Source organism: Balaenoptera borealis, assembly GCF_965194805.1.
Source record: "Balaenoptera borealis genome assembly, chromosome: 10".
Lineage (NCBI taxonomy): Eukaryota > Metazoa > Chordata > Mammalia > Artiodactyla > Balaenopteridae > Balaenoptera > Balaenoptera borealis.
In genome coordinates, this window is record NC_138874.1 from 108,343,780 (window position 1) to 108,371,608 (window position 27,829).

At 34.3% G+C, this 27,829-nt stretch overlaps 1 protein-coding gene and 1 long non-coding RNA gene across 8 annotated transcripts in view; one reads left to right on the forward strand and one right to left on the reverse strand.

Annotated features, from left to right (window-relative positions):
- The window catches only part of LOC309635585, a 712,727-nt gene that overhangs the window by 602,426 nt on the left and 82,472 nt on the right, over positions 1-27,829 (reverse strand). The window lies entirely within an intron of this gene.
- WDR11 (WD repeat domain 11) overlaps positions 1-27,829 on the forward strand; it is a 64,763-nt gene that overhangs the window by 8,602 nt on the left and 28,332 nt on the right. For 6 of the 7 annotated variants that reach the window (XR_014248883.1, XR_014248884.1, XM_082406927.1 and 3 more), the window contains exons 4-14: positions 8-181; positions 2,383-2,569; positions 5,032-5,197; positions 5,625-5,739; positions 6,602-6,797; positions 7,139-7,242; positions 10,625-10,801; positions 13,343-13,427; positions 19,194-19,300; positions 21,647-21,722; positions 26,198-26,306. Coding sequence is in view for 5 of the 7 variants with exons in the window: in XM_082406927.1 (XP_082263053.1) it covers positions 8-181; positions 2,383-2,569; positions 5,032-5,197; positions 5,625-5,739; positions 6,602-6,797; positions 7,139-7,242; positions 10,625-10,801; positions 13,343-13,427; positions 19,194-19,300; positions 21,647-21,722; positions 26,198-26,306 (1,496 nt within the window). In the remaining 2 variants the exon portion in view is untranslated. The remainder of the gene's footprint in view (positions 1-7; positions 182-2,382; positions 2,570-5,031; positions 5,198-5,624; positions 5,740-6,601; positions 6,798-7,138; positions 7,243-10,624; positions 10,802-13,342; positions 13,428-19,193; positions 19,301-21,646; positions 21,723-26,197; positions 26,307-27,829) is intronic. The other variant, XM_082406926.1, reaches the window with a different exon arrangement.

Genomic DNA, 27,829 nt, shown 5'->3' on the forward strand with positions numbered 1-27,829 from the left:
TTTGCAGATGTTCAGTGGTTATGGAGTCAAGATGCTTCCCGAGATTTATTGCTTGCTATCCATCCGCCAAATTATATCGTGCTCTGGAATGCAGATACTGGCACCAAACTCTGGAAGAAGAGCTATGCAGATAACATTCTTTCTTTTTCTTTTGATCCTTTTGATCCCTCACATTTAACTTGTGAGTACTAGTTTCTTGTGGAAAATGAGTTGAGGTGTTTGTAACATATATGGTTAATGCTATGTACATAAGATACACACACACACACACACCCTTCATACATTTATAATGTTAAAATGAGAAACACATTTAGTTCATATATTTTCAGCTCCTATTACAGATACTAAATCATAACCCATAGCATTTGCAAGTATTCTGATGGTTAGAAATTTAAATCAGCAAGCTAGACCTTCACTGTGTGGAATTTGTGAACAGAATTAGATTAGTCAGAGAAAGAGAGAGTTGCTGTGTTACTCTAATTCAGACTTAATTAAATTTTTTTCTAGGAACATCGAAAGAACCTGAGTCAAGGGTTTCATTTAGTCTGTGGCCAAATTCATTTCTTCCTTTTTAAAAAATTGTTTTAATTCATGCCGTGTATTTTGAGTGCCATAAACAGATGCATGTCAGGAACAGACCAAGCCCAAGGGATTTTTTTCTTGTGGAGGCTGTTTTTCCCAATGCGCTTTTGATATTTTACTGAGCTACTGATCTAAAAATTAGATTCTAGACAGATATTTTTGTGACTAAATTATGTAGAAAATATTTTTTATTCAGTTATCCAACAGATATTTCTTGAGCTATTGTTATATGCCAGGAGTGTTCTGGGAACCTGGAGTATATCAGTGAACCAAGGCAAGAATTCCTTCCTTCATAAAGTTTGCATTCTAGTGAGGGAGAGTCAGATTGTAAACGATGAACATAATGAATTAATAAATTACAATATATTAAGAGGTTATAAGTGGTATAAAAAAGTAAAACAAGGTAAAGAGAATGGGGGAATGGGAGTGGGCAAGTTGTTGTATTAGATAAAGTGGTCAAAGTAGGCTTCATTTTGATATTTGATCAACGACTGGAAAGAGGTAAGGGGATTAACTATGGTAAAGAATGTTTTCCCTGGATTTGAATGACTCAAAATTCTAACATGTATCCACCAACATTTATTGAGGGGTGTGTGTATGTGTGAGTTGATGCAGGGAGAGTAGGACAGACAAGTAGAAATTAAAATGGGAAACACAGCTGTATAAATAATTGCAGTACAATGTGTTTAGGCTTCGTATATATAAATGTGTGTATATGAACGTATGTGTACACTCACTCACTCATTCACTCACTAGTTTGCTGTGAAATGCAGTGCTGTGGGAGCACAGAGGAGGGCTGGCCTAGCTGGCAGAGTCAGGGAGTGAGGGCATCGCAAAAGAAGGGGAATGACTGGGACCTTGAAGGGTGACTTCTGTAATCTGAAAGGAGAGAGGCTTCAGGCTAATTTACTGCATCTCTGTAATTTGGTTGATGAGAGCACTATATATTTCAAAGCATCAGTTGACCTAACATCTTTAATTTGCTCATTGAATGTGCTGGGGTTGTCATGATTCTTGAATGCTGCTTTGTTCCCTGTGTTTAAAGCAGCCTTGCTGATTGCCAGGATAGATAAGACTTTTATAATCAGATATGTATTAGTATTAGCCAGCCTGTTTTGAGGGGGATTATTTTTTCAGTCATAAAAAGGTATAATTTGTATTGTTAAATGTGGTGCTGCCTCCTTGAATATTTCTGTTTCCTGTACACTTAGTAAACCGCTGTTGGCACTTCACTTTTACTCTAGATGTAAAGAGAAAAAGAACACTCTTTACACATCCCGAGGTTCAATTTGATACGCAAGAAGAAAAAGGAAATATATTTAGACTGAGTAGCTCATGATAATGATGAAAAATTAGTATCATCAAGTCAAATATTTGAACTTACCAAGTGTGGTACGCAGAGCCATATGGGATTTTTTTTTTCTTCTGTGAATTTTATATTCTGAAAGTCTTTGGATTTTGAAGTTATGAGATATAATGAGGAAAGGTTTTTAATGAAAGTCCATGCACTGAATATATTTGGAAGAACAAACATTTGTTCTTTCTGCCAGTAACCTTCTGGTGTCTTTTTAATATAAAACATTAATTTGGAATGCTGAGCTTGGAGGCCTCTGATGAATTGTAATGGACCACCAGTTTCACTGTAACTTGGAGAACATTCCCGTTATGTTATGACTGCATAACACTGCCAGTTCTATATTATTAAAATTATCATTACTTTGCTCTCAAAATTGTATTGGAATAAAACTCTATGCTAAACTTGATTAAACTTTAATCAGAGTTTTGCTTCTCTCAATACAGTACTCACCAGTGAGGGCATTGTATTCATCTCAGACTTCTCTCCATCCAAGCCACCCTCAGGCCCTGGGAAGAAAGTGTACATATCCAGCCCACACTCCAGCCCAGCTCACAGCAAGCTGGCTGCAGCCACAGGGGCCAAGAAGGCTCTTAATAAAGTGAAAATCTTAATCACTCAAGAGAAACCTAGGTAGGTTACAAGTGTAAAACTAACAGCGACATTCATTTATTTATTCAACATTTATCTAGATATTATCTATTCATGAAAACATCATTTTTGGAGATGTACTAAGATTAATTTTCTTCATGTTACCCTTTCTTGTTTGTAATTTTGAATTTATAAGAGGAAAAATGTTTTTTGTTTCTTCCCCTAAGAAGAGATTTAGCATTAACATGGTTCCTTTGTTTCCAGTAATGTGGTAAACAACCCCCCCTGATTTTTACACATGAAAAGTTTTGACTTCTGAAAATAAGAGATAAAGATTCTAAGATTATGGCTACTGAACACATTAAAAATTGGGGGACAAAAGCTGGATTTTCATTTTAAATACATTTTCCTGACTTAAATGCTGTGTCATCTCATTAGCCAATAAAATATAGGTGTTTTTCTCATGCATATGAAGATGTTTCCCATACTGTTTAAGGGCCAAGATTCTAAGGGAAGCTGTAGCTCTGTGACTCAAAATATAATTTAATCTTGCTCAAATTTCACTCTCCCAATCTCTAAAATAGTGTTTTAAAGGATTTCTTAGGGTTGTAAGGATTAATAGGTGCAAAATAGCTTAAGTACTGAACATAGTGTCTGATACTCAATAAGCATTCTTTTGGTAAAGGCTAGCTATTATTGTTTATTTCAGAAATTTCAACTGAATACAATTTTATTTTAAAGAACTAATTTTATGCATTAAAAATAGATTTCTGTCTTTTTCCTAGTGCTATGGTAGTTCTTATATTTTTATTGCTTTGGTAGTTTTTTTGGCATTTATTTTTTAAAAGCTTTTATTTTTAATATGCTAAGATTATTCTATCTAGACTTTGTGGGTAATTACCTAAAAAATGTAAAATACAAATTGCTCTACAATTACATTCTGAATTTATATGTAAATATCATTTTTATATAGTAAACCATAGGCTGATTAAATTCACTAATTTATCCCCCACCCTGTGCTGAAATAATTTAAGATTGCTCCTTAAATATCTTGAGAACTTTTTATTTACTTTGCATTGATTCTGTATCATAAATAATTATTTTTTGCCTGCATAGTTTTATAAGTTATGATTTATATACGTTATATTTTCTGTCATGTGAATCATATGTTCATCTTGAGTACTGGGGAAATGCATTATTTATCCCTTCAAATAGAACTACTCTGGGTGCTTTCACATACATTATTACATATAATCTTGCTACAATCCTGGGCAGTAGTACTGTGCCCACATTATAAATGAGGAAGCTGAGTCTCACATTGTTTTAAATATGTTACTTAAGCTCACCCAGCTAGGAAATGCAGAGCCAGGGCTTTAATGCAATCCACATCCCTGTCTCTAGTTCTCTAATCTAACTTTATTTTAAGTTTCAAAACCTTTTAATAAAATTGTTATGTAAGAAAAAAGGTACATAGTTGTATGCCCATTCCTACTGAAATATATTAAATATAAATTTATTATAAAATAAAGTTGTGATTAAATACATACCACAATCACAACTTACTAAAATGAGTTTTGAGACTCTTTAACAGTCTATAATCCTCATATCATTTCATCTCTTTTATTTACACGGAAGAAAATGCTGTGGTAAGTGAATAAAGTACCAAGCTTTGTTTCAAGAAAGCTTTAAGACAGCTGAAAAGTGAATGAAGGCCTTGCCCAAGCCGTCAGATAGTGCAGTGACTCCTGATCCAATTGCCTAGCCCTAACTGCCCTACGTGCTTTATGTTTTAGTCCTGAGGCTTCATTTCAGCAGTCTGTCTAGTACTTCTAATTACAAAATCAAAATAAAACTACTGTCTTGTGAATGCCATATCGTATTGTCACTGACCGCCTCATACCACAGACTTAGACTACTTTACATTTTCAAATATTCAGAAACATGTCTCTATCTGACCTATGCAGTATCATTGTCGTAATTTGCATTTTGGCACAAAGGAGAGATCTAATTTTTAGATGCTAGCCCATGTTGGTCATTTCAGGAAACAGTTGTACATTCTCATTGACAGTTATTGTGTGGAAAGTACAAAATTCAATCCTTTTTTAGCTTTTTCTGATACAAATAAAGTCTGACTCTTTTTTTTTTATTGAATTATGGTTAATTTACAATGCTATGTTAGTTTCTGGTGTACAGCAAAGTGGTTCAGTTATACGTATTATATTACGTGTTCTTTTTCAGATTCTTTTCCATTATAGTTTATTACAGGATATTGAATCTAGTTCCCTGTGCTACACAGTAGGACCTTGTTGTTTATCTGTTTTATATATAGTAGTTTGTGTCTGCTGATCCCAAACACTTAATTTATCCCTCCTCTACCTCCTTCCCCCTTTGGTAACCATAAATTTGTTTTCTGCTTCTCTGAGTCTGTTTCTGTTTCATGAGTAAGTTCATTTGTGTGTCTGACTCATTTCTTGGTGCCTGAAGTAAATGTTTACTTTTTTCAGTGCTGAATTCATAACTCTGAATGATTGTCTTCAGTTGGCATACCTGCCTTCCAAAAGGAATCACATGTTGCTACTCTATCCTCGAGAGATTTTAATCCTTGACCTTGAGGTGAATCAGACAGTGGGTGTGATTGCAATAGAACGAACAGGAGTTCCATTTCTGCAGGTATCTACAGCTTATAAATTATATTACCAAAAGTTGATTGTGAATTATGTAGAGAAAAACCATAATCTTGCAAAAGTCCTTAGTCTCACTTTCTCTTTTTCTATTTATTTAAATGTTAACAATGTTATTTTACATTCCTTATTTTTCTGCACTTTAGATTGGTTTGATTTAACTCTAGAAATTCTTCTGACTGATCTGGAGATATGTACTGAACTATTTAAGTTACATGGATAAAGACAGATTTTTTAGGATTATTGATGGATTTTTTTAAAATGTTCATTTAGTTTTAAAACTAGGGGATTATATGTGTATTTTTGTGTTTTGGGGTTTTTTTCACCCATATTCTCTAAATATGAGTTTATGAATCTCACTGTATATACTTTTAAAATCTATTGTTTTAAAAAACAAATACATCATCTATTTAAAGGTAATACCCTGCTTTCAACGTGATGGTTTATTTTGCCTACATGAAAATGGTTGTATAACCTTACGTGTTCGAAGATCTTACAATAGTATTTTCACCACTTCAAGTGAGGAACCAGGTGAGTTTATATCTCACAATAATGTTAATTATATTTTTCTTCAGAATTATTTTATAAAGCTTCATGTGGCAAATACTTACCAAAGCATGGAGTTAATAATAATTCTTGCCTTAAGAAAGTAGTATATGGTTATAACATGAGGCGTAAAAAAGCCCAAGCCCAAGATAATCTCTGAGTGTTGTAACAGTGCACCTCTTGTATGCTGCAAAGATAGTAATATTTTGTAATCCCTTCTTGATTATATCCATGAGCTAAGTGGATGTTATCTTTTGTGATTATTTCTTTAGCACAAGTCCAACCTTGTATATACCTTTATTATTACACCCCTTTGACTTCTCTGCTTTAGGATTTCCATGGTAAAGTTAACTGGTTAATAAGTCTCCAGGGCATTCAGTTGTCAGTATCAGTCTTATCCTGGAGAACAAAACTAATGTTTTTATGGAATGATGTACTATGTAAAGGTGAAAGTGACTTTCACATCTTTTATAAAGTATAATTATTTTCAGGCTTATTGTAGACCACAGTAAACTATGTTGGGCTACAAGTGCACTGTTCATTATTTAATCATACATTACTGTTGATCCTTTTTCAAAGAATTTTCTTTATTTTAAAAATATTAAATAGACTATTTTGATAATAATTATTTTGGAAATTAAACTTGGTGTAGATAGTCATTAAGTAAATTATCTTTATATCCTGAAGAAATTAGTAATTGTAAACAGGGAAGCCATTTTTGACAAACTTTGCATTAGTGAAGGGATGATATCCTTTTTGGTTGAGGTATTATTTAAATTAAAACAAGTAGCAGTGACATTGATATGGTTGCTCTCTAATATTTAAAAGAAAACTATACTCTGTTAAGATCCAGATCCTGTCCAGGAGCTTACCTATGATTTACGAAGCCAGTGTGATGCAATCAGGGTGACAAAAACTGTCCGTCCCTTCAGTATGGTGTGTTGTCCTGTCAATGAGAACGCAGCTGCCCTCATAGTGAGTGATGGCAGGGTTATGATATGGGAACTGAAGTCTGCCGTTTGTAATCGAAATTCACGGAACAGGTAAATGAACCAATAGGATCTCTTTTTTGTTTTGCTTTGTTTCCTGCTTTCTTTAGATTACCATTTATTTTATCATATAAAAATAGCAGGACCTTTTTTCTGAAAAAAATATTTTTAAATTGATAATTAAGACTTCAGATTATTAGGGGATTATGTAAACCTGCTAGAGATATTTCACCTATGGGTTAGATTAATGAATACTGTAAAAATTGATAGGATACTATGATCTAAAATTAGTATTTTGAGTTACTAACATGTGATGCAGGTTTTAAATATGTAAGAACCAGGTTTTAAATATGTTTTAAATATGTAAGAACCATCTAATTATTATGTCTTTGCAGTAGTTCTGGCGTGTCACCTTTATATTCACCCGTGTCTTTCTGTGGAATTCCTGTAGGAGTGCTACAGAATAAACTCCCAGACCTCTCCTTAGATAACATGATTGGTAAACTGCTTTTTTGTTTTTCTCTCACTTTCATGTTAGGTATACTTTTTGAAGGGCAAAATTAATAGTCAGTGGTTGCAGTTATTATAAAGTCAAAGTTAATACTTCAGGAAACTAAAATGTAGACTTAATTCTTTCCTAAATAAATCAGAGGGGTATAAAATATTTAAGCATAACAGTACCTGAAGTAGTATAGACTGTTATTGTAGTGCTGGAATTAGAAAATGTCCATTCGTGAGGGGCTCTGATCTAAATGAAAACGTCCATTCGTGAGGGGCTCTGATCTAAATGAAAACGTCCATTCGTGAGGGGCTCTGATCTAAATGAAAACGTCCATTCGTGAGGGGCTCTGATCTAAATGAAAACGTCCATTCGTGAGGGGCTCTGATCTAAATGAAAACGTCCATTCGTGAGGGGCTCTGATCTAAATGAAAACGTCCATTCGTGAGGGGCTCTGATCTAAATGAAAACGTCCATTCGTGAGGGGCTCTGATCTAAATGAAAACGTCCATTCGTGAGGGGCTCTGATCTAAATGAAAATGTCCATTCGTGAGGGGCTCTGATCTAAATGAAGGAGACGGCATGAGGTATCTGGAGGCTGCATGTGTAGCCCTTGCTGGGCAATACCATACCCCCTCCTCCATGCTCGCTGCTCCCTCAGCTCAGAATTGAAGACACTCTTCCTCTCTCTCTCTCCCTTTCTGCTACTCCTTATTCAAAATTCAGCTCAGGTGTTGCTTTCTTTAATCTCCCAAGCCTGATGTATGTGGTCGCTAATAGTCATCAGCTGATTGTAGTTGTGATTTTACTTGTCTGTTTCCCTACAGTAAATTATAAGCTCCACAAGGGTGGGACAGTGCTTGATTCAGCTTTGCATCCCCAGCGCTCAGCCCAGGGCCTTGCACATTCTAGATGTGTGATAAATATTTATTGAAGGAATAAAGTAACTGAGCAGTATTAGAAAAAATCGTCTTAACTTTTTGACTTAAATTTTCTTATTTTCACATTGGGAATTCTTACTTTCAACAAATCTTTATTTGCAGATAATATATTACTTCAAAGTTATTTAATTATTATAGGACCACTATATATTCAAGGAAGAATGAGGATTGGTGGTTTCAAATATATACAACTAGAAATTGTAAATATGCCAAGCAGTGCTGACGTCTAATTCTTTTAAAATTGTGGCTAGTGGTTTATAAAGGGCTTTCTTTATCATTATTTGTTCTCCCACAGTGTAATTGAAAATGGATATTATTTACTAGGTTCTTTTGTTGAAATGCTGTAAAGATCCATGATATACTAGAAAGAGCATTAACTTATTAATCTTCTTAATCAGAGATGACATTTATTGAGTGCTTAATACTATGTTAAATACTGTGCCAAATTCTCTTAAGTATTAGCTCAACAACCCTACAAAGTAGGTACTATTATTATTATTATTATCTCCATTTTATGTATGTGGGAACTGAGACCCAGGGGTATTAAAAAACTTGCCCCAGACAACACGGCCAATAAGTGGGAGTGTAAACCTAGTCATCCCAGTCTGGAGTCTGCTCCTCGGCCCGGCATCTAGTCCCGGCTGCTTCACCGTAATCTAAGCAAGACCTGACCTCTCCAGACCCTGGGATTCTCACAGTTCCTGCCAGCTGTGGAATCCTTGCGCTCAGTGACACTAACTTTTATACTTAAAATTCTTTTCACCTTCTAGACATAAATCCATACGAGGAAGTTTAGACACATAATTGTTTTGCAAAATTTATTTTATTAGTTACACAATTTTCCAAGTTAATTGACCTTGTCTGCACTTAATATAAAATATTAAAGTGAAAAGAATTATAAACACACATGCACAGAACTAATCAGTAATACAAAGCCTGTAGGAGTTTGAAATTTTATGCTGTTTAGTTATCTAAGTGATATATAAATTACATTTTTTAGGAGACAAAATGATACAGATTGTATAGCAGTTATATAAATTACATTTTTTAGGAGACAAAATGATACAGATTGTATAGCAGTTCTTGACAGTGTTGTTGATTTAAAAGTATTAAATAAATCTTTGTTACTTGAAAACATTTTAATTAAAACTTTTAATTTGAAATTCACTGTGTACTTAGTGGTAATTGAAAGCAATTCAGTTAAAGACAGAGGCCTGATTTATATTCATTGGGTAAAGGCTGCTGCTTAGTAAGGCCTAATCTGCCCTACTTTGTGAATCACCTCACATGGAAGATGCTTGAAGAGAAATATGGCAGTTTCCTGAAGTGAACTCCGAGCTGCCAAGAGTTGGTAAACATGGTACCTACCTGTTGAACTTGCCATTCCTTTAGACCCCATCTTTGTTACTAAAGATTGATACCAATTGTATGGCTTATCCTAAGGGATCATTTACTTGGATTCAATTTACCGATTTTACAATAACATTATTACTAAAACAACTTTACAGCTTTAAAAGGTTTAGTTAGAATCCCGTCACCCACTCCTAGTAATTATTTCATTCTTCCCTTTCACAATGTGTGTGTGTGTGTGTGTGTGTGTGTGTACATACATATATATATATACTCACACATATTCCTGATACGTACTTTTGACAACTTTATCCCAGTATTCAGTAGTGCTTTAAAGGAAGAAAATTTTTATACCCTTATTAGTGAATGGTTTTGATTTTGTTGCACACTTTGTATTCACATTTTGTGAATGGTTTTTATTTGAATCATCTTTTTAGTTTGAAATTTGATAACTTAAGTACGAACACTGTATCTAAAAATAATGCCATTTAAGACTTAACTGTCACTAGTGATGGTTTATATATTATATATTAGTAATTATAAGTATGTATTTAAATTTTATTTTACTTATTTATATAAAAATATGTAATTATAAAGCTTAAATGTTGTAATTACATTGACACATTAAGATTTCTTATTAGAAATCTAAATGAGTTCTTTGAACCTGCTATTTGTGATTACCAATTTTATGTGCACTTTAAAGAGCATCAGATTGAAAAGTAACCCTTTGGAAAGGCAGTAAGACAGGAATGTAATATCTCATGCTACAGAAACTGTTCTCTAACCCTAGTCCTCTTCATTTGCCTTGGGCGCCCTAATACCAGGAACTTTGGCTAAAATGGTGTTTCTTAGGAGACAAAGGTCCCTGAATTCTGGATAGCAATACTCTGGAGTAATCTATCCTTTGAGATATTAGATGATGCAGTTTAAGTCCCATAGCCAAGTAAGACTCATTGTATAGCTACAGGCACTAGAGTGCTACATTACACCTTCTAGACCTGAAGAGTATACTTCCACTGTAAAGTTCCTTTAGATTTTTAAGAACAGCGTATGTTATAAATAACATATTTGTATTTTTTATTACAAATCAGGGCAAAGTGCAATTGCTGGGGAAGAACATCCCAAAGGCTCCATTCTGCAGGAAGTGCAACTCAAATTCCTGCTAACAGGTCTGCTTTCAGGACTGCCCTCACCACAGTTTGCTATCCGTATGTGCCCACCATTGACCACAAAAAATATCAAGATGTATCAGCCATTGCTTGCTGTTGGTGAGTATTGGACCTGTTCTTTTTTTAATTCTTAATGTCTATTTTACATTTTTAAGATATTTAAGTTTCCTGGTTACTAGAAAATCCTTTATTCTCCTTTAAAATGCTTTAAGAGGAGGAAGAGGCTAAATGAAATTGTATAAATACTCATCTTGAAATACTTTTTTTTTTCTGTTCTATTAATCTTTTTTAATCACAATGATAACTCATTCACCTGACACCAGATGACAGAGACCCTGACACCATGGGTACATCTCTAAAATGTCAGGAGGAAAGTCCCTGTGTAATGCTGAAACCAGAGTACTTGTCTTTTCTTGGACCATCTCAAACTCTTCCTGTGCATGTCATTTTGATGTGAGTTTTTGTTAACTAATAATATGGTCACACTTAATAGTTTAATAATAGCAAGGTTCTTCATGTGCTAAGAATTGTATGTTAAACCTGGTTTTATTGTGTTTAAAGTGGCTATTGTCTTTATAAACTAAAGATTTGCCTTTTGGGTTGAAATTGCATATTTTTATGTTGTAGATAAAAAAAATTGGTCTAGGTTTCAACTTGCTGTCACAGTAATTTCATGGTAATGGGATTAACCTGATTTCTTTTACGGAGAGGACCAAATTTCTATTTGCTACTAGTATATAAGGTTAAAATTCATTTCTCTAAAATTTTGAACAATAATATATTTGTTTGAAATTGTCAACATTTTTCTTAAGATGCTGTTGGTTTGACTTCTGGCTTTTTCCCAGAAGCTCTGTAAACATGTGATTTGTGATTCTTTTTTTTCCTAAAATGAAAACCTGACCTTATGGCCAGTGTGTCTCAACTTAATGGCTGAGTTGTGAGCCCTAATGGCTCGTTTGAGTATTACTGTTTGGCACTACTCTTATTTTCCCATTTTTTCCATTATTATCTTTTGAAAGTGATTTGAATTTTAAGGTTCAGTGGTCTGTGTTTACAGGTGTCCAGATTTATATAAATGCAGATAGATGTTTAATTTTTGTTTTAGAAACTATTGATTCATATTAAACTTCTCATTGAGGTTTCAGTTGGGATTTGTCAGTGTACATAGTGTGTACTTCTCTGTACAATGTCAGTATACCTTCTTTTTCAATTAGGATTTTATTAATTTCTTGGAGAAAATTACTTCTTGGGATAGCTAGATAACAAGAGCTGAGTCAGGCTCTGAGATTTCCATTGTAGAATAAGCTGTATTGTGCTGGTATATAGTGAATAGCAAGTCATTTATTGAATTTAGTATAATAACAAAGTAAAAGCAAAAAATATAAGTGCCTAAAGTCTTGCAGAGTCATTAGGAAAGAGAAGCAGAGTTCAACCAGAATTACTTCTTCTTCTTGGGCCCCTTAAATATTAAATCATAGTTTCAACATCACCAAAATGTGCAGACTGTAGAAATCATATGATTATTATGAACATCTGATAATTGAAAAGTTTTGGTAATTCTTTAGATATTTTCTCAGTACTAGAAGATACTGTAGAATAGGTGATAAATGTAACCAAGTGTAATACTGTATTTCTCTAGAATAGTTTTGCAAGAAATTTCTGAAGCTTTAATTCAGCAAGTTAGCTAAAATTGGAAATTGCCTAGCATTTTTACATTTATTATTATTATATTATTATTATTTCTACATTCTATTGCTTTGTATGAATCCATTAATTCTTTTAAGTCATGTGCAGTGAGAAAGTGATTGTGCAACCGCTTACATTGTTCACTTTTATTGCTTGACTTATAAAAACATGTTGAGGGCTGAAACATTACTTTCTCAAGAAAGTATTACTTTCTCAAGTGGCCATGTCCCTTCTAATTAAAATTTAGACGTATTACCTGAGACCACGAAAAGCTTTAGGAATAATAATAACTACAAATCATAATTACAGTGATAACAGAAATAGTAATAATCATGTACTTACTTTGTGCCGAGTGTTATACTAAGTGTTTTACGTATGTTTCTCATTTAATCTCCAACAAATAGATTTTCCATTATTCCCATGTTAAAGGGATACTAACACAAATTTAGTGTGGGCAAGTAATTTGCAAGAGTATAGGGCAGAGCCAGGGCTTAAACTCAGGCTTCTTTAACTGTAAAATCCACAGGGAGCCACTGTACTTTGCTTTACTTTATGATGTATTTAATGTTAAAGACAGAACAAAACCAAAATCTTTGTAAAGAAAACTAGAAAAATCTGGTTAATTAGTTCTGCTAGGTTGCCTTTTTGAGGATCAGTTATAATAAACATTCAAAAAGCTTAAGAAGGTGCATCTTCAGATTTTGTGTGCATTGAATTAGGTTGTGAAGTCTTTGAAAATCTGTCCCTGGATTTAGGTAGGATTACAGAGCACATGAGATTTAGCCCATTTTTGATGAGAAGGAAGACACAGAAATTTACTCTTTCTTCACACCTAGCTTGGGTTCCTTTTATAAAATATAGATATTGTAAAATAATTGAAATCTTGAGAAAAGACTTTTGTTAGATTTGGAACTTCCACTAGATTAATTCTCCTCTATTATGTCATTTTAATAGGTACAAGTAACGGTTCTGTCCTGGTGTACCATCTCACCAGTGGGCTGCTGCACAAGGAGTTAAGCATCCACTCGTGTGAAGTCAAGTGAGTCTGTCATTGGGATATTGAGATCATAAACATATGTAATACCAGAAAAAAGTTCTTGTGGACTTTTCTACACTGAATACTCTGCAGTGGTGATTATTTGGCTGAAAACTTTGAATAATGCATATTCATGTCCAACTAATGGCTATGTTCATCAAGGATGAGTACTAATTGTTTACTTTGTAGAGAACATTATGCCGTGGAGAATTTTTTTCTCACTTTATTTCTGCATCTTATTTATCTCTCCTAAGGTCTAGGCTGTTTTCTCACTGGATATCACTCTTTTCCCTTGTTCCGGTTTATATAGTTTGTTTCCCTTTTCTGTAAAGATCCCTCAGTAGGACTGCTCATGAAAAATTTGAATAAGGGCATTTTAATTGTTAATTAATCTCATTTATTCTTTCATTTTGAGATGTGATCTGTTTTATGAGTTCTCTGTATGCAGAGGTATCTGAGGGAAGGCTAACAGGACAGAAGGATGACTCTTGCTTTCTGTTTTAAAGTACATACATGCCATTCCAATAAACATTTTTTAAAAATAAGTAAAGTACATACATACCTGCTCCATAGCATTACCTTGCTGATCACATGACTATATTCCTTTCTTTGCCCTGGCAATGACGGATTGTAAAGTTACACATATATAATATAAATTTATTAATCTTCCAGTATTTTTTGATGATGTTGGAACAGATGTATCTGAAAGGCCATTTCTCACTCCTGTACGTTGTATTATAGTTATAGTTCTCATGTGTGCGTTAAAATTCTTAGTGAACCCTTAGTGTGCACATTATTCGGAATAAATGCATTTTCTAAATGGGGAAGGGTCAACCCTTGAAGTATCTCAACTTCTGATTATGATGGAAGTGTCTGAAGCGTTTATGTTGCCTTATTCTTTGAAGTGCATGATTTTTTGGTACAGCCTGAGTGACTGTTTATCGCCACCTTATGCTATGCCCCTACAGTATCTCCCTAAATACATCTACATGGAGGAGTAATGTCTTCAAAAGTGTTAGGCTTTTGGGGTGCAGAGACACAGGTCTCTGCTTGGATCCTTCCAGGCTGTTGTTCATCTTTTCTCTCTCCTTCCAGTAGTCCCTGCTGCCACTGATACCTTCTCTCTCCCTTTCTTTCCTGTTTGCGTTTCTTCTCTTGACATTTCCTTTAACCCCTGGCTTTTGTGTGCAGTGTTCCCTTTTATGCCAAACACCAATCAATCAAAACTCACCATTTAATCAGTATTTGTTCTAAGGATTATGTTAAGTGTTGATACTTTACAGGCATTGTTTCATTGAATCCTCACTACAACTCTATGCAGTAGGCACTATTATTATTCCCAATTTACAGAAGAAGAAACTGAGTATTGTGGAGTCATGAAAAGGTACATGGAATTCAGTCCAGGCGTTTCAGGCTTTAGAACTGAGCTCTTAGGATACATGTGCTAAATCTCCAGCTAAAAAATTCACATAGATTAGTTGGAAACATTTTGGCAATAAGATAAAAATGTTGACTAAACCAGGATTAATGCCAGGAATTTGGTACATGCTTCTGGAAAATCAAGCACATTGTCATTTTTTTCGGAACACTGAAATCTTATTTATTTATTTATTTGTTTGTTCATTTATTTATATTGAGGTACAGTTGAGATATAACATATTAGTTTCAGATGTACAATGTAGTAATTCAATACTTGTATATATTGTGAAATGATCACCACAGTACGTAATCTTTAATAAAGACACAATAGCTAGTTAATCAGTGAGCTATTTACTGTAAGTAAGATTGTTTTCCTGGATTGTTCAGGTCGTAGATGTCACTAAGTACGTGACTTACACATGTTATGATAATATTTGTTATTGACACCAAAATTATTTGTAATGTGTTACCTGGGGTACCAGATAACTCTAAGGGGTACGCTACTCAGTCAGGCTAGTGTTGTGAACAATCACGCAAATATGCTCCATTTTTTTAAATATAAATTTTCCCTCTTAATTGCCATTTTGAAGATAATTCACATTTTACATCCAGAGATGGTGCCCAAGAGGATGCTAAAATACTGCTGTCTTTGTGTTTCAATTAATGCAATTATAGTATTACAATTAAAAGCCATTATGAAAATTTCACAGATGTGTTATAAAAATTGCTGAACTTATTAGCAGTAAACCCAATACGTTCTAGATACTCATATGCAAATTAAAGGCCAACTTTAGAAAGTTGTTTTTCTACTTAGTACTAAAAGTGTTTTTAAAAACCACTTCATCTTAAGTACTTCAGTCTTTAGCATACATATGGCCTGGTACTGCCTAACTACAGATAGTTGCATCTGTGCGTTTTTTGAAAGCTATGATGTTTTAACCAGTTATGCTTTACAAATATGAAGTATATATTGATCCTCTTCTGTATGCCTGTAAACAGACAAAACCTGGGAGGCTTATAATCCAGTGGAAGATACCTAGAAGTAAATAATGTAGAGTGGTACATATAGGTTTTCTTAGATTATTAGAGTTCTTATATTATTAGTTGGTGTCTTTGTCCAATAGGCTAAAATTACAATAATATAGCCCAATACTACTTTCAGTGTCAAAAACTGTTAAAACAGCAGTTTATATGGGTATCAAAACACTGATTGACTCAGTATTGCTTTGAGTACATTGAGTGATTTGTGGAAAGTAAAATGATCTCTATTTTGTCTGTCTGTAAATTTGCAGAAGTTAGTTTCATATAATGGTAGAACTTCAAGACCTTTCAGAAAGTGTTTGCCCCCGCCAGCCACCCAGTGTTGAGAAGTAGCTAACGTAGCATCCCCAGTGCAGGTGAACAGGCCCAACTTGGGAATCTGTAGGAGTCAGAACACTGAATACCTGTGGGTAGATTCTAAGGTTACAATTGTTCAGTAGTAAGGAATGCTACAAAACAAACTTAGACTGAGTCAGAAAATGAGCTGCTGTTCTTAAGAGTTTTTGTAGAGCTCAGTGTGTGGTTAAACCTAGACAGTGGTTTTCTAACCCTGGGAGCAGTGTTGTGCTCAGCTGTGTTTGACAAGAGTTTTCATTCTTTTCTTTTGAGAAATAATCCCCTCCTTATCTAATACACTTTGAAGTCCAACGTGATTTTTATTTTCTTTAGTTGATCAGTAGCAGTCAGATATACAGGCTGCTGCTGGAATCTGCTCAAAGGCAACACACTCGTGGTGCTCGATTATAAATAAGCAGCCACCCATGTTCTGTTATATCCTGAACACTGGGACATCCTGTAAACAGTGGGGAAAGCACTTCTCTGAATATGTACGGCACTTAGAAACATAAGGAGGCATGGTAGGCTTTTTTGGGACATCGTTCTTTTAATCTAACAGAATTTGCTGAGTGCCTGTCATGTGCTTAGAGAGACAGGGCATGGTACCTCCCTTCTAAGAGAGTACAGTCTACTGCAGTGCTTCTCCATCAGTCACACTGTTGTTTCCACTGAAAGCAATTGAGGCTTCCAGGCAAAACCCTATTTGCCCTTTGAGCCTCAGCTTTAATGTTTCCCCAGGAAGCCCAGCCTGGCCCCTGAGACCAGATTCCATGTGACTCTTACAAGCTCCTGTTGAACTCAGCACTGTTCTCTTTTGAGATAGATAATACCGGATGCACTTGTATAACGTCTCTTTTCTGCTAGATTGTAGGCTCCTGAAGGACAACAGTTACCTCCATCTCATTCACATCTGTATTCCCTAGCCTAGCAAAGTCGCTGGCATGTACTGGGTACTTAATAGCACAGGCACCGGCATATATGGGGTACCTAACAGATGTATTTTTAAAAATAATAAATGAGAAGTGGGAGGACTGAAATTTTTACTGTCCAGAGGTAGTGGCATTACTATACTGGAGTATAAGTAGTTCAGATTGCCAGCAGCAAGACTTGGAAAGTATATCTTAAGGTTTCTGTGGGTAAACAGATCTGATTGAAGCTACCAGACTTATTTAGAGAACAGAAGTTCAAAATGATTCTTGTCTCCTTTTGTTCACTCTCAGTAGAAAAATTAATGAGTACTATGTGTTAGGGGAAAGAAAGAGAAACAAGACAAAGGGACTTTTCCAGTGAATAATTAACCAACTTATATAGTAGTCGCTATAGGTGCAGTTTGAGTATAGTAAATGAGGAGGCCTAATGAAGAAAATAGGGCTTGAGTTAGATCTTGAAATAAGAGTAATCATTGATGGTGATTATGAATACATACAACGCTTACTCTGTGCCAGGCCTTCTTTATGCACTCAGTGTTATTACTCCTGCACAGCAGATGAGGAAACTGAGAGGTAGAGGAACACAGAGCTGGTAAGTGCTGGAGCCAGGACTTGATACTAGATAGTATTTGAAGAGGGAAGGAGAGGGGTCATTCCAGGCATGGAAAGTCTCAAGAGTTCTCTGTTTTTAGCAGCCTAATCTGAGTGTTTCAACACAACTTTACATTTGAAGAGTTATAAATTGATAACTACAGTAATTCCCTGCTGTTGCAAATATTATTTTCAGTTCTCTTGGGATTATCTTTGCTCCTCTGAGAAAAGACAAGTAGGTGGGTACACAGGGGTCAGTGAGGAAAAGCTACTCTCGTTAAAATAGCAAGGTTTTTTAACATCTGAACCTTTTTAACACAAGGTTCAGATGATTGAGAGGTAAGTTTGATGCCGAATGGCTTTGAAAGTCACAGAGAAGAGTTTGGATTTGACGCAGGAGCCATTGTATTGATACCTTTTCTTGGGCAGGTGAGAGACATGTTCAGAGCAGTATTAATGCTAAATTTAGCAATAGCATTAAAATTGGAGTAGAAGTGGAAAAACTAGATCAGAGGTCAGCAAACATTTTCCGTAAAGGACAGATGGCAAATATTTTAAGCTTTGTAGGCCATAAAATTTCTGTCACAATTACTCAGCCCTGCCATTGTATTGTGAAAGCAGCCATAGACATTATGTCATTGTTAAAAATGGTTGTCCTGTAAATGCTGAATGAGCAATTGCGTATAGAACAGAGGTTTAGACTTGCCTCCCAGCCAGCTACCTTGTAAGCAATGCAGGGTAATAGTAGTGTTTCTCACTTCTTTTTGTGACTCTGATGAATTCACTTGTCCTGGGTCCCCCCATTTTCCATTGATGATGAAGCCAGTTATGTTAGTGGGAAAAAAACATGGACTCACCTACTATCAGTCCCAAATAAAGGGGACTCCCAGGACATTAGGTTGATAGGTTACTGTCTTGTCATACGTGTCTGATTTTTCTTTTATGCTTTTCTCTAATTGACATACTGTTTGGAACGTTCAGCCACTTCCAAATCTAGTAGCTCAGTTTGTATTGTTTGCTTCAGGAATTTCTGCTTCCTGACCAACTAGGAATTTTGATAAAATTTGATAAAGTTCCTACGTGTACTCAACATTAAGCAGTCTGCTCAGAATATTTCTGTACCACTTGTTTTTAAACAGTGGAATTCTTGGCAAATACTGTGATGTGACTCTCTTCCTTTGCCAGATTTTAATAGCTATTTTAGTGCTATGAATTCTGATAACTAACCTGTCTTTTTATTGGATTTGGAGATAAAGTTTTAATTAGAAATAATTTTATATATGTTGGAAATGTATGATAATATAGTCTCAAATAAATGTAGTCTCAAATTAATATAATTCCTTAATTAACTTGTATAATAAAATTTAGGTCATAGAAAAAACTTAATTTTCAAATAAATTTTTCAAACAAAAAAAGAATATTAGATTAATCTTTGTTTAATTTCTCATTATAGGGGTATTGAATGGACGAGTTTAACTGGTTTTCTTTCTTTTTCTACCTCAACACCAAACAACATGGGATTAGTGAGAAACGAACTTCAGCTGGTTGATCTTCCAACAGGTTTGTGTATTTAGACTATTAAGATATTTAAAATGGTACCATCATATTGATCAAAGATGTTGCTATTTATAAAACATGTTCCAAAGTACTTTCTTTCACCTTGGAGTTTTTTCTCATTTATATATTCATTTTTATATATTCTATGTTTATGTATTCATCTTTTGGTTGTTCTATAATAATTGCCTTGGAAAAGACTCATCATTGTTTGTATGCAAATTGTGTTAACACAAGTGCATGGTAAATGGAGTACCATTAGCCTGAATGGACAAATTCATAAATATGGTATCAGTTGTACTTTCAAGTACATTGTTGTAGATAACCAGAAGTACAGTTTTAAAATAAATCTTTGTAGTTACACTTTATTAGATTCTCTTTTAAAAATTTTGGCCTTTGCAGGAAACCCTTAAAAATCTTATAAATAAGGATTCTTTTTAAATGCTTAAATTTAAAACTTTTGATAATCTCTGGCTGGCTAAATAGGAAAACTTAATTTCGGAGTTTAAAGACTTTACAATAGGAAATATTCCAGTTAAAGTAACTTGTTCACGATTGTTAAAAACCTACAGCCCAGTGAGTTTCAAAATAAGAACTTGAAAATAGAGTAAGGTGAAGGTTTTATATTATTTTATATATAGCACATGGAATGATTTCAAATAGTTTTTTTTTTTACAAAATTGTGGGGAGTTTTTTTTTAAATGGCTTAGCAATATGAATGTATGTAGATAGTTTTAACCAATAAGTTACATGTGTGTATAATAAATCATATACATGGTTGCTTCCTTGTATTCTCAATATATATTTCTAATTTATAGTTGTTCTTACTTATCAGAGTATGTTACTAAACCTCAAAGAATTAGCCCCACTTTAGTCCAGTGTTGCTCTAGTCTAATTGGAAATGACCTGCCCGGTGACCCCTATCCCTACATTCCTGATTTGCCAATAAACTGGCACTGGTCACTGTAGTTACATGGTGGCCCAGGGAAGAAATGCTGTTCTGTAGTATCATTCACTAAAAAAATGCCTGTTCATTTTTTCCAATCAGCTCAGGTCTAGGACTGTTAGATAATTTAAAATCTGTCTTTCACAGATTTATTTTTGAGGAACAAATTTCTGAGTAATAGTTACTGACTTTTTAGGTGGGACATTTAAATTCATTGATTATAGACTTTTACAGCCTTGTCTTCTAAGGAGGGCAGCCGACTAGCAGAGCGAGGAAAGGATATAGGGTGTTTGGCGAATAATAATAGTGAGATTCTGTTTGATGGCATTGAAGAGCAGGGAGACATATAGGCATCCATTTGTCTTTGAATTGAGTATGTTCTCTCTTTTGTTTAATGTAATAGAAATCTAGGAAAAGATATTAAAATATATTTGTTCAGGGACTTCCCTGGTGGCACAGTGGTTAAGAATCCACCTGCTAACGCAGGGGAAATGGGTTCGATCCCTGGTCCGGGAAGATCTCACAAGCCCTTGAGCCACAACTACTGAGCCTGTGCGCCACAACTACTGAAACCACGCGCCGCAACTACTGAAGCCTGCATGCTCTAGGGCCTGTGTGCCACAGCTACTGAGCCTGTGCGCCTAGAGCCCATGCTCTGCAACAAGAGAAGCCACCGCGATGAGAGCCCACACACCACAATGAAGAATAGACCCTGCTCGTTACAACTAGAGAAGGTCCACGCGCAGCAACGAAGACCCAACGCAGCCAAAAAAAATGTATATTTGTTCAAACATAAAGTAGAACTTGCATTTTTTAAGTTATAGAAAACCATTTAGCTTCTTTGGCTATTAACTAATTCTTAATATTCCCCAGTTTCAGTTTATAGAGACCTTTTGATAGGAACATGTCAAAATATTGTAGTTGAGTATTTTGCACATGGGACAAGAAATCTTAAATACCTGTTCAAAGAGTGTTTTCTCCACTAGTTAGTATTTGTAAACATGAAAATATTTATATTACTTTGAATGTACCAGTAGTTTTTACAGTAAGTAGTTGCTTTACCATAGATGCATTAAAACTTTAGAAATTGGTATTTCTAAATTTCTAAGATTAAATTATTTGAAAGAAACCACAGAAGGACTTCAAGAAATTCTATAAAAAAATGAAAATATATTTTTATAAAGTAGATATTTGAATGTAAGTAATATACTGTTGGTCTTTAACTTGTAATACTTTTGAGTACTTGAGAATACTTTTGAATTTAGATTATTAGAAACAGCTTAGAAGCAAATGGAAGAGTGAACAGGAATAGACGGTAGCACTGATCAAATTACACTGGTACAGCTTTTAGTTTCTTACATGTTTTATGTGCTTTTTTACCTTTTCTTTAATATTTGCAATTAAAGGTAGGAGCATTGCTTTTCGTGGTGAACGAGGTAATGATGAATCGCCCATCGAAATGATTAAAGTATCTCATTTGAAGTAAGTGTCATCCTAAAAAAAAATTCTCTGGTCTTGTCACAAGGTAATCTCAGGGATTTTTTTATCTTTAAGAAAGGGAGAGTATGCGTGCATGCGTTTAGAATTTCTTAGTGACAGCAAACTGTGATGTGCAGCCATATCAAAGAAAATATTTTAATCGCAAAATTAAGTTGCTATTGCTTTTAATTCTCCACTTCTAAAAAGACAGGGTAACTTATCTGAACCTTAACATTTCATTAGATTGGTAAAACCAGTAACCCCATTGTGTTCCACTATAGCTATGTTGATATAAATGCCTGTCACTCACTAAGAAATGTTATTTGTTGTCTGGTGAAATTCTTATTTCAACTTCCACCTCAGTTTGGGTTTACTGAGTAAAAGAATTCATTTTCCTTATTTGTAATTTAGATCTAATTCCAGTAAGTTTCTGAGTTTTTTGTTCCAAGGGAAAATAAATGTAAAGCAGGATTATTGACAACAGAGACTGAATGAAAACTAATCAAAAGAACAAAGAAAGAAGGAGTAAGCACTCTGAAATTGTTTTTAAAATTGCTTTAGCTTTTCGAGGATCTTTGCATTTCCATATAAATTTTAGACTCAACTTACCAGTTTTACCATAAAAGCTTCCTAGGATTTTGATTTTCATTGCATTGCATCCGTGGATCAACATGGGGAAGAATTGACGTCTACCGAGTTTTGTGATTCATGAACGTGGTGTATCTCTCCACTTATTTAGTTCTTCTTTAATTTCTTTCAATAATCTTGTGTAGTTTCCAGCATATAGGTCTTACGCATCATTTGTGAATTATTTTTTGCTTTTTCTTTGATGCTATTATAAATGGTGTTTTTTCTTTTTTTATTTCAATTTTCAATTATTATTTATATACTGAAATAGTTAATTTTTTACTGAGGTAATATTTATTTATAATATTATGTAAGTTTCATGTGGACAGCACTGTATTGATACTTCTGTGTACCCTACAGCGTGCTCACCACCAAAAATTTATTTTCCATCTGTCACCACACGTTTGATCTCCTTTACCCATTTTGCCCTCTTTCCTACCTCTTTCCCTCTGGTAACCACTACTCTGTTCTCTGTATCTACATGTTTATTTTAATTTGGTTTGGTTTGTTTGTTTTTTTAATTTGTTTATGTTTTTTATATTCCACATATGAGTAAAATCACACGGTATTTGTCTTCCTCTGACTTATTTCACTTAGCATAATACCCTTATGGTCCATTCACATTGTTGCAAATGGCAGGATATTCTTTTTATGGCTGAATAATATTCCATTGTGTGTATGTATGTATATATATATATACACCACATCTTCTTTATCCATTCCTCTGTTGATGGGCACTTAAGTTGATTCTGTATCTTGGCTATTGTAATTAATGTGACGATGAACATGGGAGATGCAGGTATCTTTTCGGATTTTTTTTTTTTTATTCTTTGGATAAATACCCAGAAGTGGGATAAGTGGATCATATGGTAGTTCTATTCTTAATTTTTTTAGGAATCTTCATACTGTCGTCCATAGTGGCTACACCAATTTACATTTCCACCAACTGAGGGTTCCCTTTTCTCCATGTCCTCACCAATACTTATTTCTTATCTTTTTGATAATAGCCATTCTGACAGGTGTGAAGTGATATCTCATTATGGTTTTGATTTGCATTTCCAAGTAATTAGTGATGTTGAACATCTTTTCACGTGCCATCTGTGTGTCTTTGGAAAAAAGTCTATTCACCTCCTCTGGCCAGTTTTTAATCAGGTTGTTTGTCTTTTTGTTGTGGAGTTGTATGAGTTCTTTATATATTTTGGATATTAACCCCTTATTAGATATATCATTTGCAAATATCTTCTCCCATTCGGTAAGTTGTCTTTTTTGTTTTATTTATTGTTTCCTTTGCTGTGCAGAAGCTTTTTATTTTGATGTAATCCCATTTGTTTATTTTTGCTTTTGTTTCCCTTGCCTGAGGAGACATATCTAGAAAGATATTGCTGTAGATATATCTAGATACCCTTTATCAGGTTGAGGAAATTTTTTGTTCCTAGTTTGCTGAAACTTTGTATCATTGAGTAGGTGTTGAATTTTGTCATATGCTTTTTTTGCATTTATGGACATCATCATTTGGTGTGTTTTTGTTTTGTTCTTTAAGTTGGCTTAATATGGTGAATTATATTGCTTGATTTCTCAGATGTTAAACTTGACATTCCTGGGATAAACTCCACTTGGTCATGATGTATTAGTGGATTTGATTTGCTAATATTTTGATATATTGTTGGGTTTGATTTACTGATATTTTATTAGGGATTTTTGCATCTGAGTTCATGAAGGATATTGGTCTAGTTTTTGTGTAATATCCTTGACTGGTTTTGGAATCAGGGTAATGACCTTGTAAAATGCGTTGTGAAATATTTCCTCCTCTTCTTTTTTCTAGGCAAGTTTGTGTAGAATTGATATTATTTCTTCCTTAAATAGGGCGAATTCACTGAGGAACCCATCTGGGTCTAGAATTTTTTTTGCAGTGAAGTTTTAAAATATAAATTCATCTTCTTTCATAGATGCCAAGCTATTCAGGTTATATATATATTTCTTTCAGTACGCTTTGGTAATTGGTGTCTTTCAAGTAATCTGTCCATTCATTTCATTGAAGTTGTTGAATTTATTGATATAAGCTTGTTCATAATAATTCCCTTATTCTTTTACTGGCTGTGTGATCTGAGTAATGTCTCTTTCATTTCTGATAATCAGTAAATTATGTCAATTTTATTAATTTTTTCAAATAAACTTCTATGGTTTCTTTGATTTTTCTCCCTGGTTTTCTGTTTTCTGTTTCATTGACTGCCATGCTTATCATATCCTTTTGATTCATTCACTTCTTTATCATTGTGAAATAATCCTGTTTGTCTTTGGTAATATTCTTTGTTCAGAAGTTTGTCTGATTTGTCTGATTAGTATAGCCACTCTAGCTTTCTTTTGATTAGTGTTTGTATGGCATATCTTTTTCCTTCCTCCTATTTGTAACTTATCTCTGTCTTTAAAGTTGATTTCTTATACAGAGCATATAATAGGGACTTGTTTTACTGTTTGATCTGATAATCTTTGCTTCTAATTGCATTGTTTAAATTATTCATATTTAATGTAATTATCAATATGGCATATGTTTTCATCTACCATCTTGGTAGTTATTTTCTCTTTTTTTCATTTTGAATGAATTAATATAGTTTATAATTATATTAGGTTTAATTCCTCATATGCAAAATATCAGTTAGTATAACCCACATAAGAACAAAAGTTCTTTGGAGGAGAGCCTCAATAATTTTTTTAAATGTAAGGGAGTCCTGGGACTAAGAAGTTTGAGAATTGCTCAAACTGTTTGGACTCCAGTCTCTTCTATTTCCAGTCAGTCTTGACTCTACACAAGCTTACTAAATTAGTACATCTTAAACAACTGATCACATTATCACCACTGCTTCAGAACTCAGTGATCTGCTATTCTCTGCAGGATGAATCTCTACACATGCTAGCACTGCATTTTAGGGTGTCTTAGGGATTTTATAATGTGAATCCAAAATTCACATTTTAGCCTTCTTTCTCATGATGATTGCTGTCACATACTCTGCATTTCAAACAGCGTGTTCCCCCGAACACCCTGTGTCCTTTCCTGTCTTTTGCCATTTATCACACTTGTAACTCTGCCTAGAATGCCATTTTCCTATTGTCAAAATTAATCTCAACTTTCATAGTGAATCTTTATAGCATTTACCAGATTCTCTTTTGTATTAGTTATTTACATACATGCCTTTACTTGTTTTTATATTAGATGTAATAAAAAAATGTAACATATTGCATTTGTATAATCCATCACGGTTTATAAAATTCTTTCATGTGTGCTGGTCCTTTTTTTTTTTTTTTTATCCTTACAGTATTTAGTGAGGTATGTAAGACAGGTGTTGCCATTTTAAAGATAAGCAGAATAAAACTCAAAAGGTCACATAATTATCAAGTGGGAGTCCTTTGATAACACTGAGCTACAGGGATCTTCCTACTCTGTCACATTTCCTCACTGTCAGCATGATAGAAACTTTACTTACTTTTTCATTTAATTTTTACGTAACCTGCATACCAATCAATCCATTGATGTAAGTAGTGGTATTTTCCTGTGTTGATGAGAAAATTGAGCCGCAGGAGGGTTATTGTAAGATGTGGCACCAGGATGTGAACTCATGCCTTTTCTCATCACTCTGAGCTGGGCTCCTTGCCTAATTATGGCTATGTGGCTCTCACAGGTCATTTTAGAGCTTTACCTTCTTAGGACTATATTAATCATGAGGGCTAAAGGTTAGTTTAAATTCTCTTTGTTTAGAATGTGTCATCTGAGCTTTCTGATTTACTGAACTTTTTATTTGCACTGCTTGTGAAAATTTTGCAAAAAGAGGTTTATTTAGTAATTTTGTTTATTTTAGGCAGTATTTGGCAGTTGTATTCAAAGATAAACCCCTGGAGTTATGGGATGTTAGGACCTGTACCATTCTTAGAGAAATGTCCAAAAACTTCCCTGCAATAACTGCTTTGGTAAGTTACAATTTAAGAAGTAAACATTTTATTTAGATATGTATATATGTGGTGAATATTTTTCTTTAGCTTGAATTGAAATCATTACTCCTGTGTATTTTCTTGTCAAAAATGTGTATTCAGAGAAGATGATCTAAACAAATGGAGGTAACTCTTATTTTCTTGGATGGGTTAAGCTAATATTATATTAAATTCCAATTAAAATTTAATTTAGATATTTTGAGGAACATGATAAACATATTCTAAAATATTTATGGAAAAATAAAGGTCATAGTCAACCTTGAAAAAAGAGGAGTAATGTAGGCAGTATGGGTAGGGGTTGGACCCATCCTACCCCATACAGTACATATTATTAAACCGTAGACATAAAAGCAGTGTCATATTGGCCCAAGAAACAGAAATGGATCAGTATAATAAAGAGCTCATTAACAGACCCATGAATGTTTGCGAACTGATTGTACAGTAAAGTAGCTCACAAACCCAAGAGGAGGGACAGACTGTTTAGTAGACAGTATTGGGGAAACTGTCTCACTTTATGGAGAAAAATACTGGATCTCTGCATAATACCATATTCAGAGGTGGGCTCCACAGGATTAATGACCTAAATGTAAAAAAAAGTAAAGCTATAAAATTAATACAAGTACAGAAGAGTATTTTTCTCTTCTGGGGGCAAAAGAGGATATCCGAAGCTCAAACCAAAAGGCAAAAAAATTGAATGAATTTGATTATATCAAGATTGGTGCTTTCTATTCAATGAATCAGACCATTGTCAAGGTTAAATATAGAAGACAAATTGAAAAAAGAAATTTTCCAGAGTCTAAGATGGACAAAGGGCTAACTAATCCCTCTAAGGGATTAGTATTGTGGGAACTCCTGCAATGAAGCTACAGGAGCCCCAGTGGAGGGATGAACAAGCATGTGAGCAGTTAATGAATGGCAGAGAAACCTAAAAGGCCAACAAGCATGTGAAGAAATGTTCAAACTCATCGGTTTTGAGATGTGCAAAGTAAAATAACCATGATATACCTTTTAGACTAACAAAAATTGGAAAGCCAGGTAGCATCCCATGTGGGTGTAATATGGGCTGTAGGAATTCCTTGGCACTGCTGATAGGTATGTAGACCAGTGAAGCCATTCTGCAGAGCAAACTGGCAGCACTTAGGCAAACACAGACATCCCCTGTGTCCCAGCTGATCAGCTTCTGGTCATACAGGAACTTCTGTGAGGATATTGACTGCAGTGTAATTTGCCGTGAGGAGAGTATAGAGACAATCTGGGTGTCTTTTGCTGGGAAACTAAACTAAAAACTAGGCTAAAAATTAGCAGATGTACCTATGGAGTGTTATATAACATGCAGAAACAACAGAGGTGGGACTTGAATACATTGCACTGAGTAAAAAGAGTTAGAAACAGGATGAGATATATAACACACTACTGTTAATGCAGATCACAAATATGTGCATGTAAAATAACTGCATGTTAAGAATTTATACATATGAGAGGATATTAGATTAAATGCATTA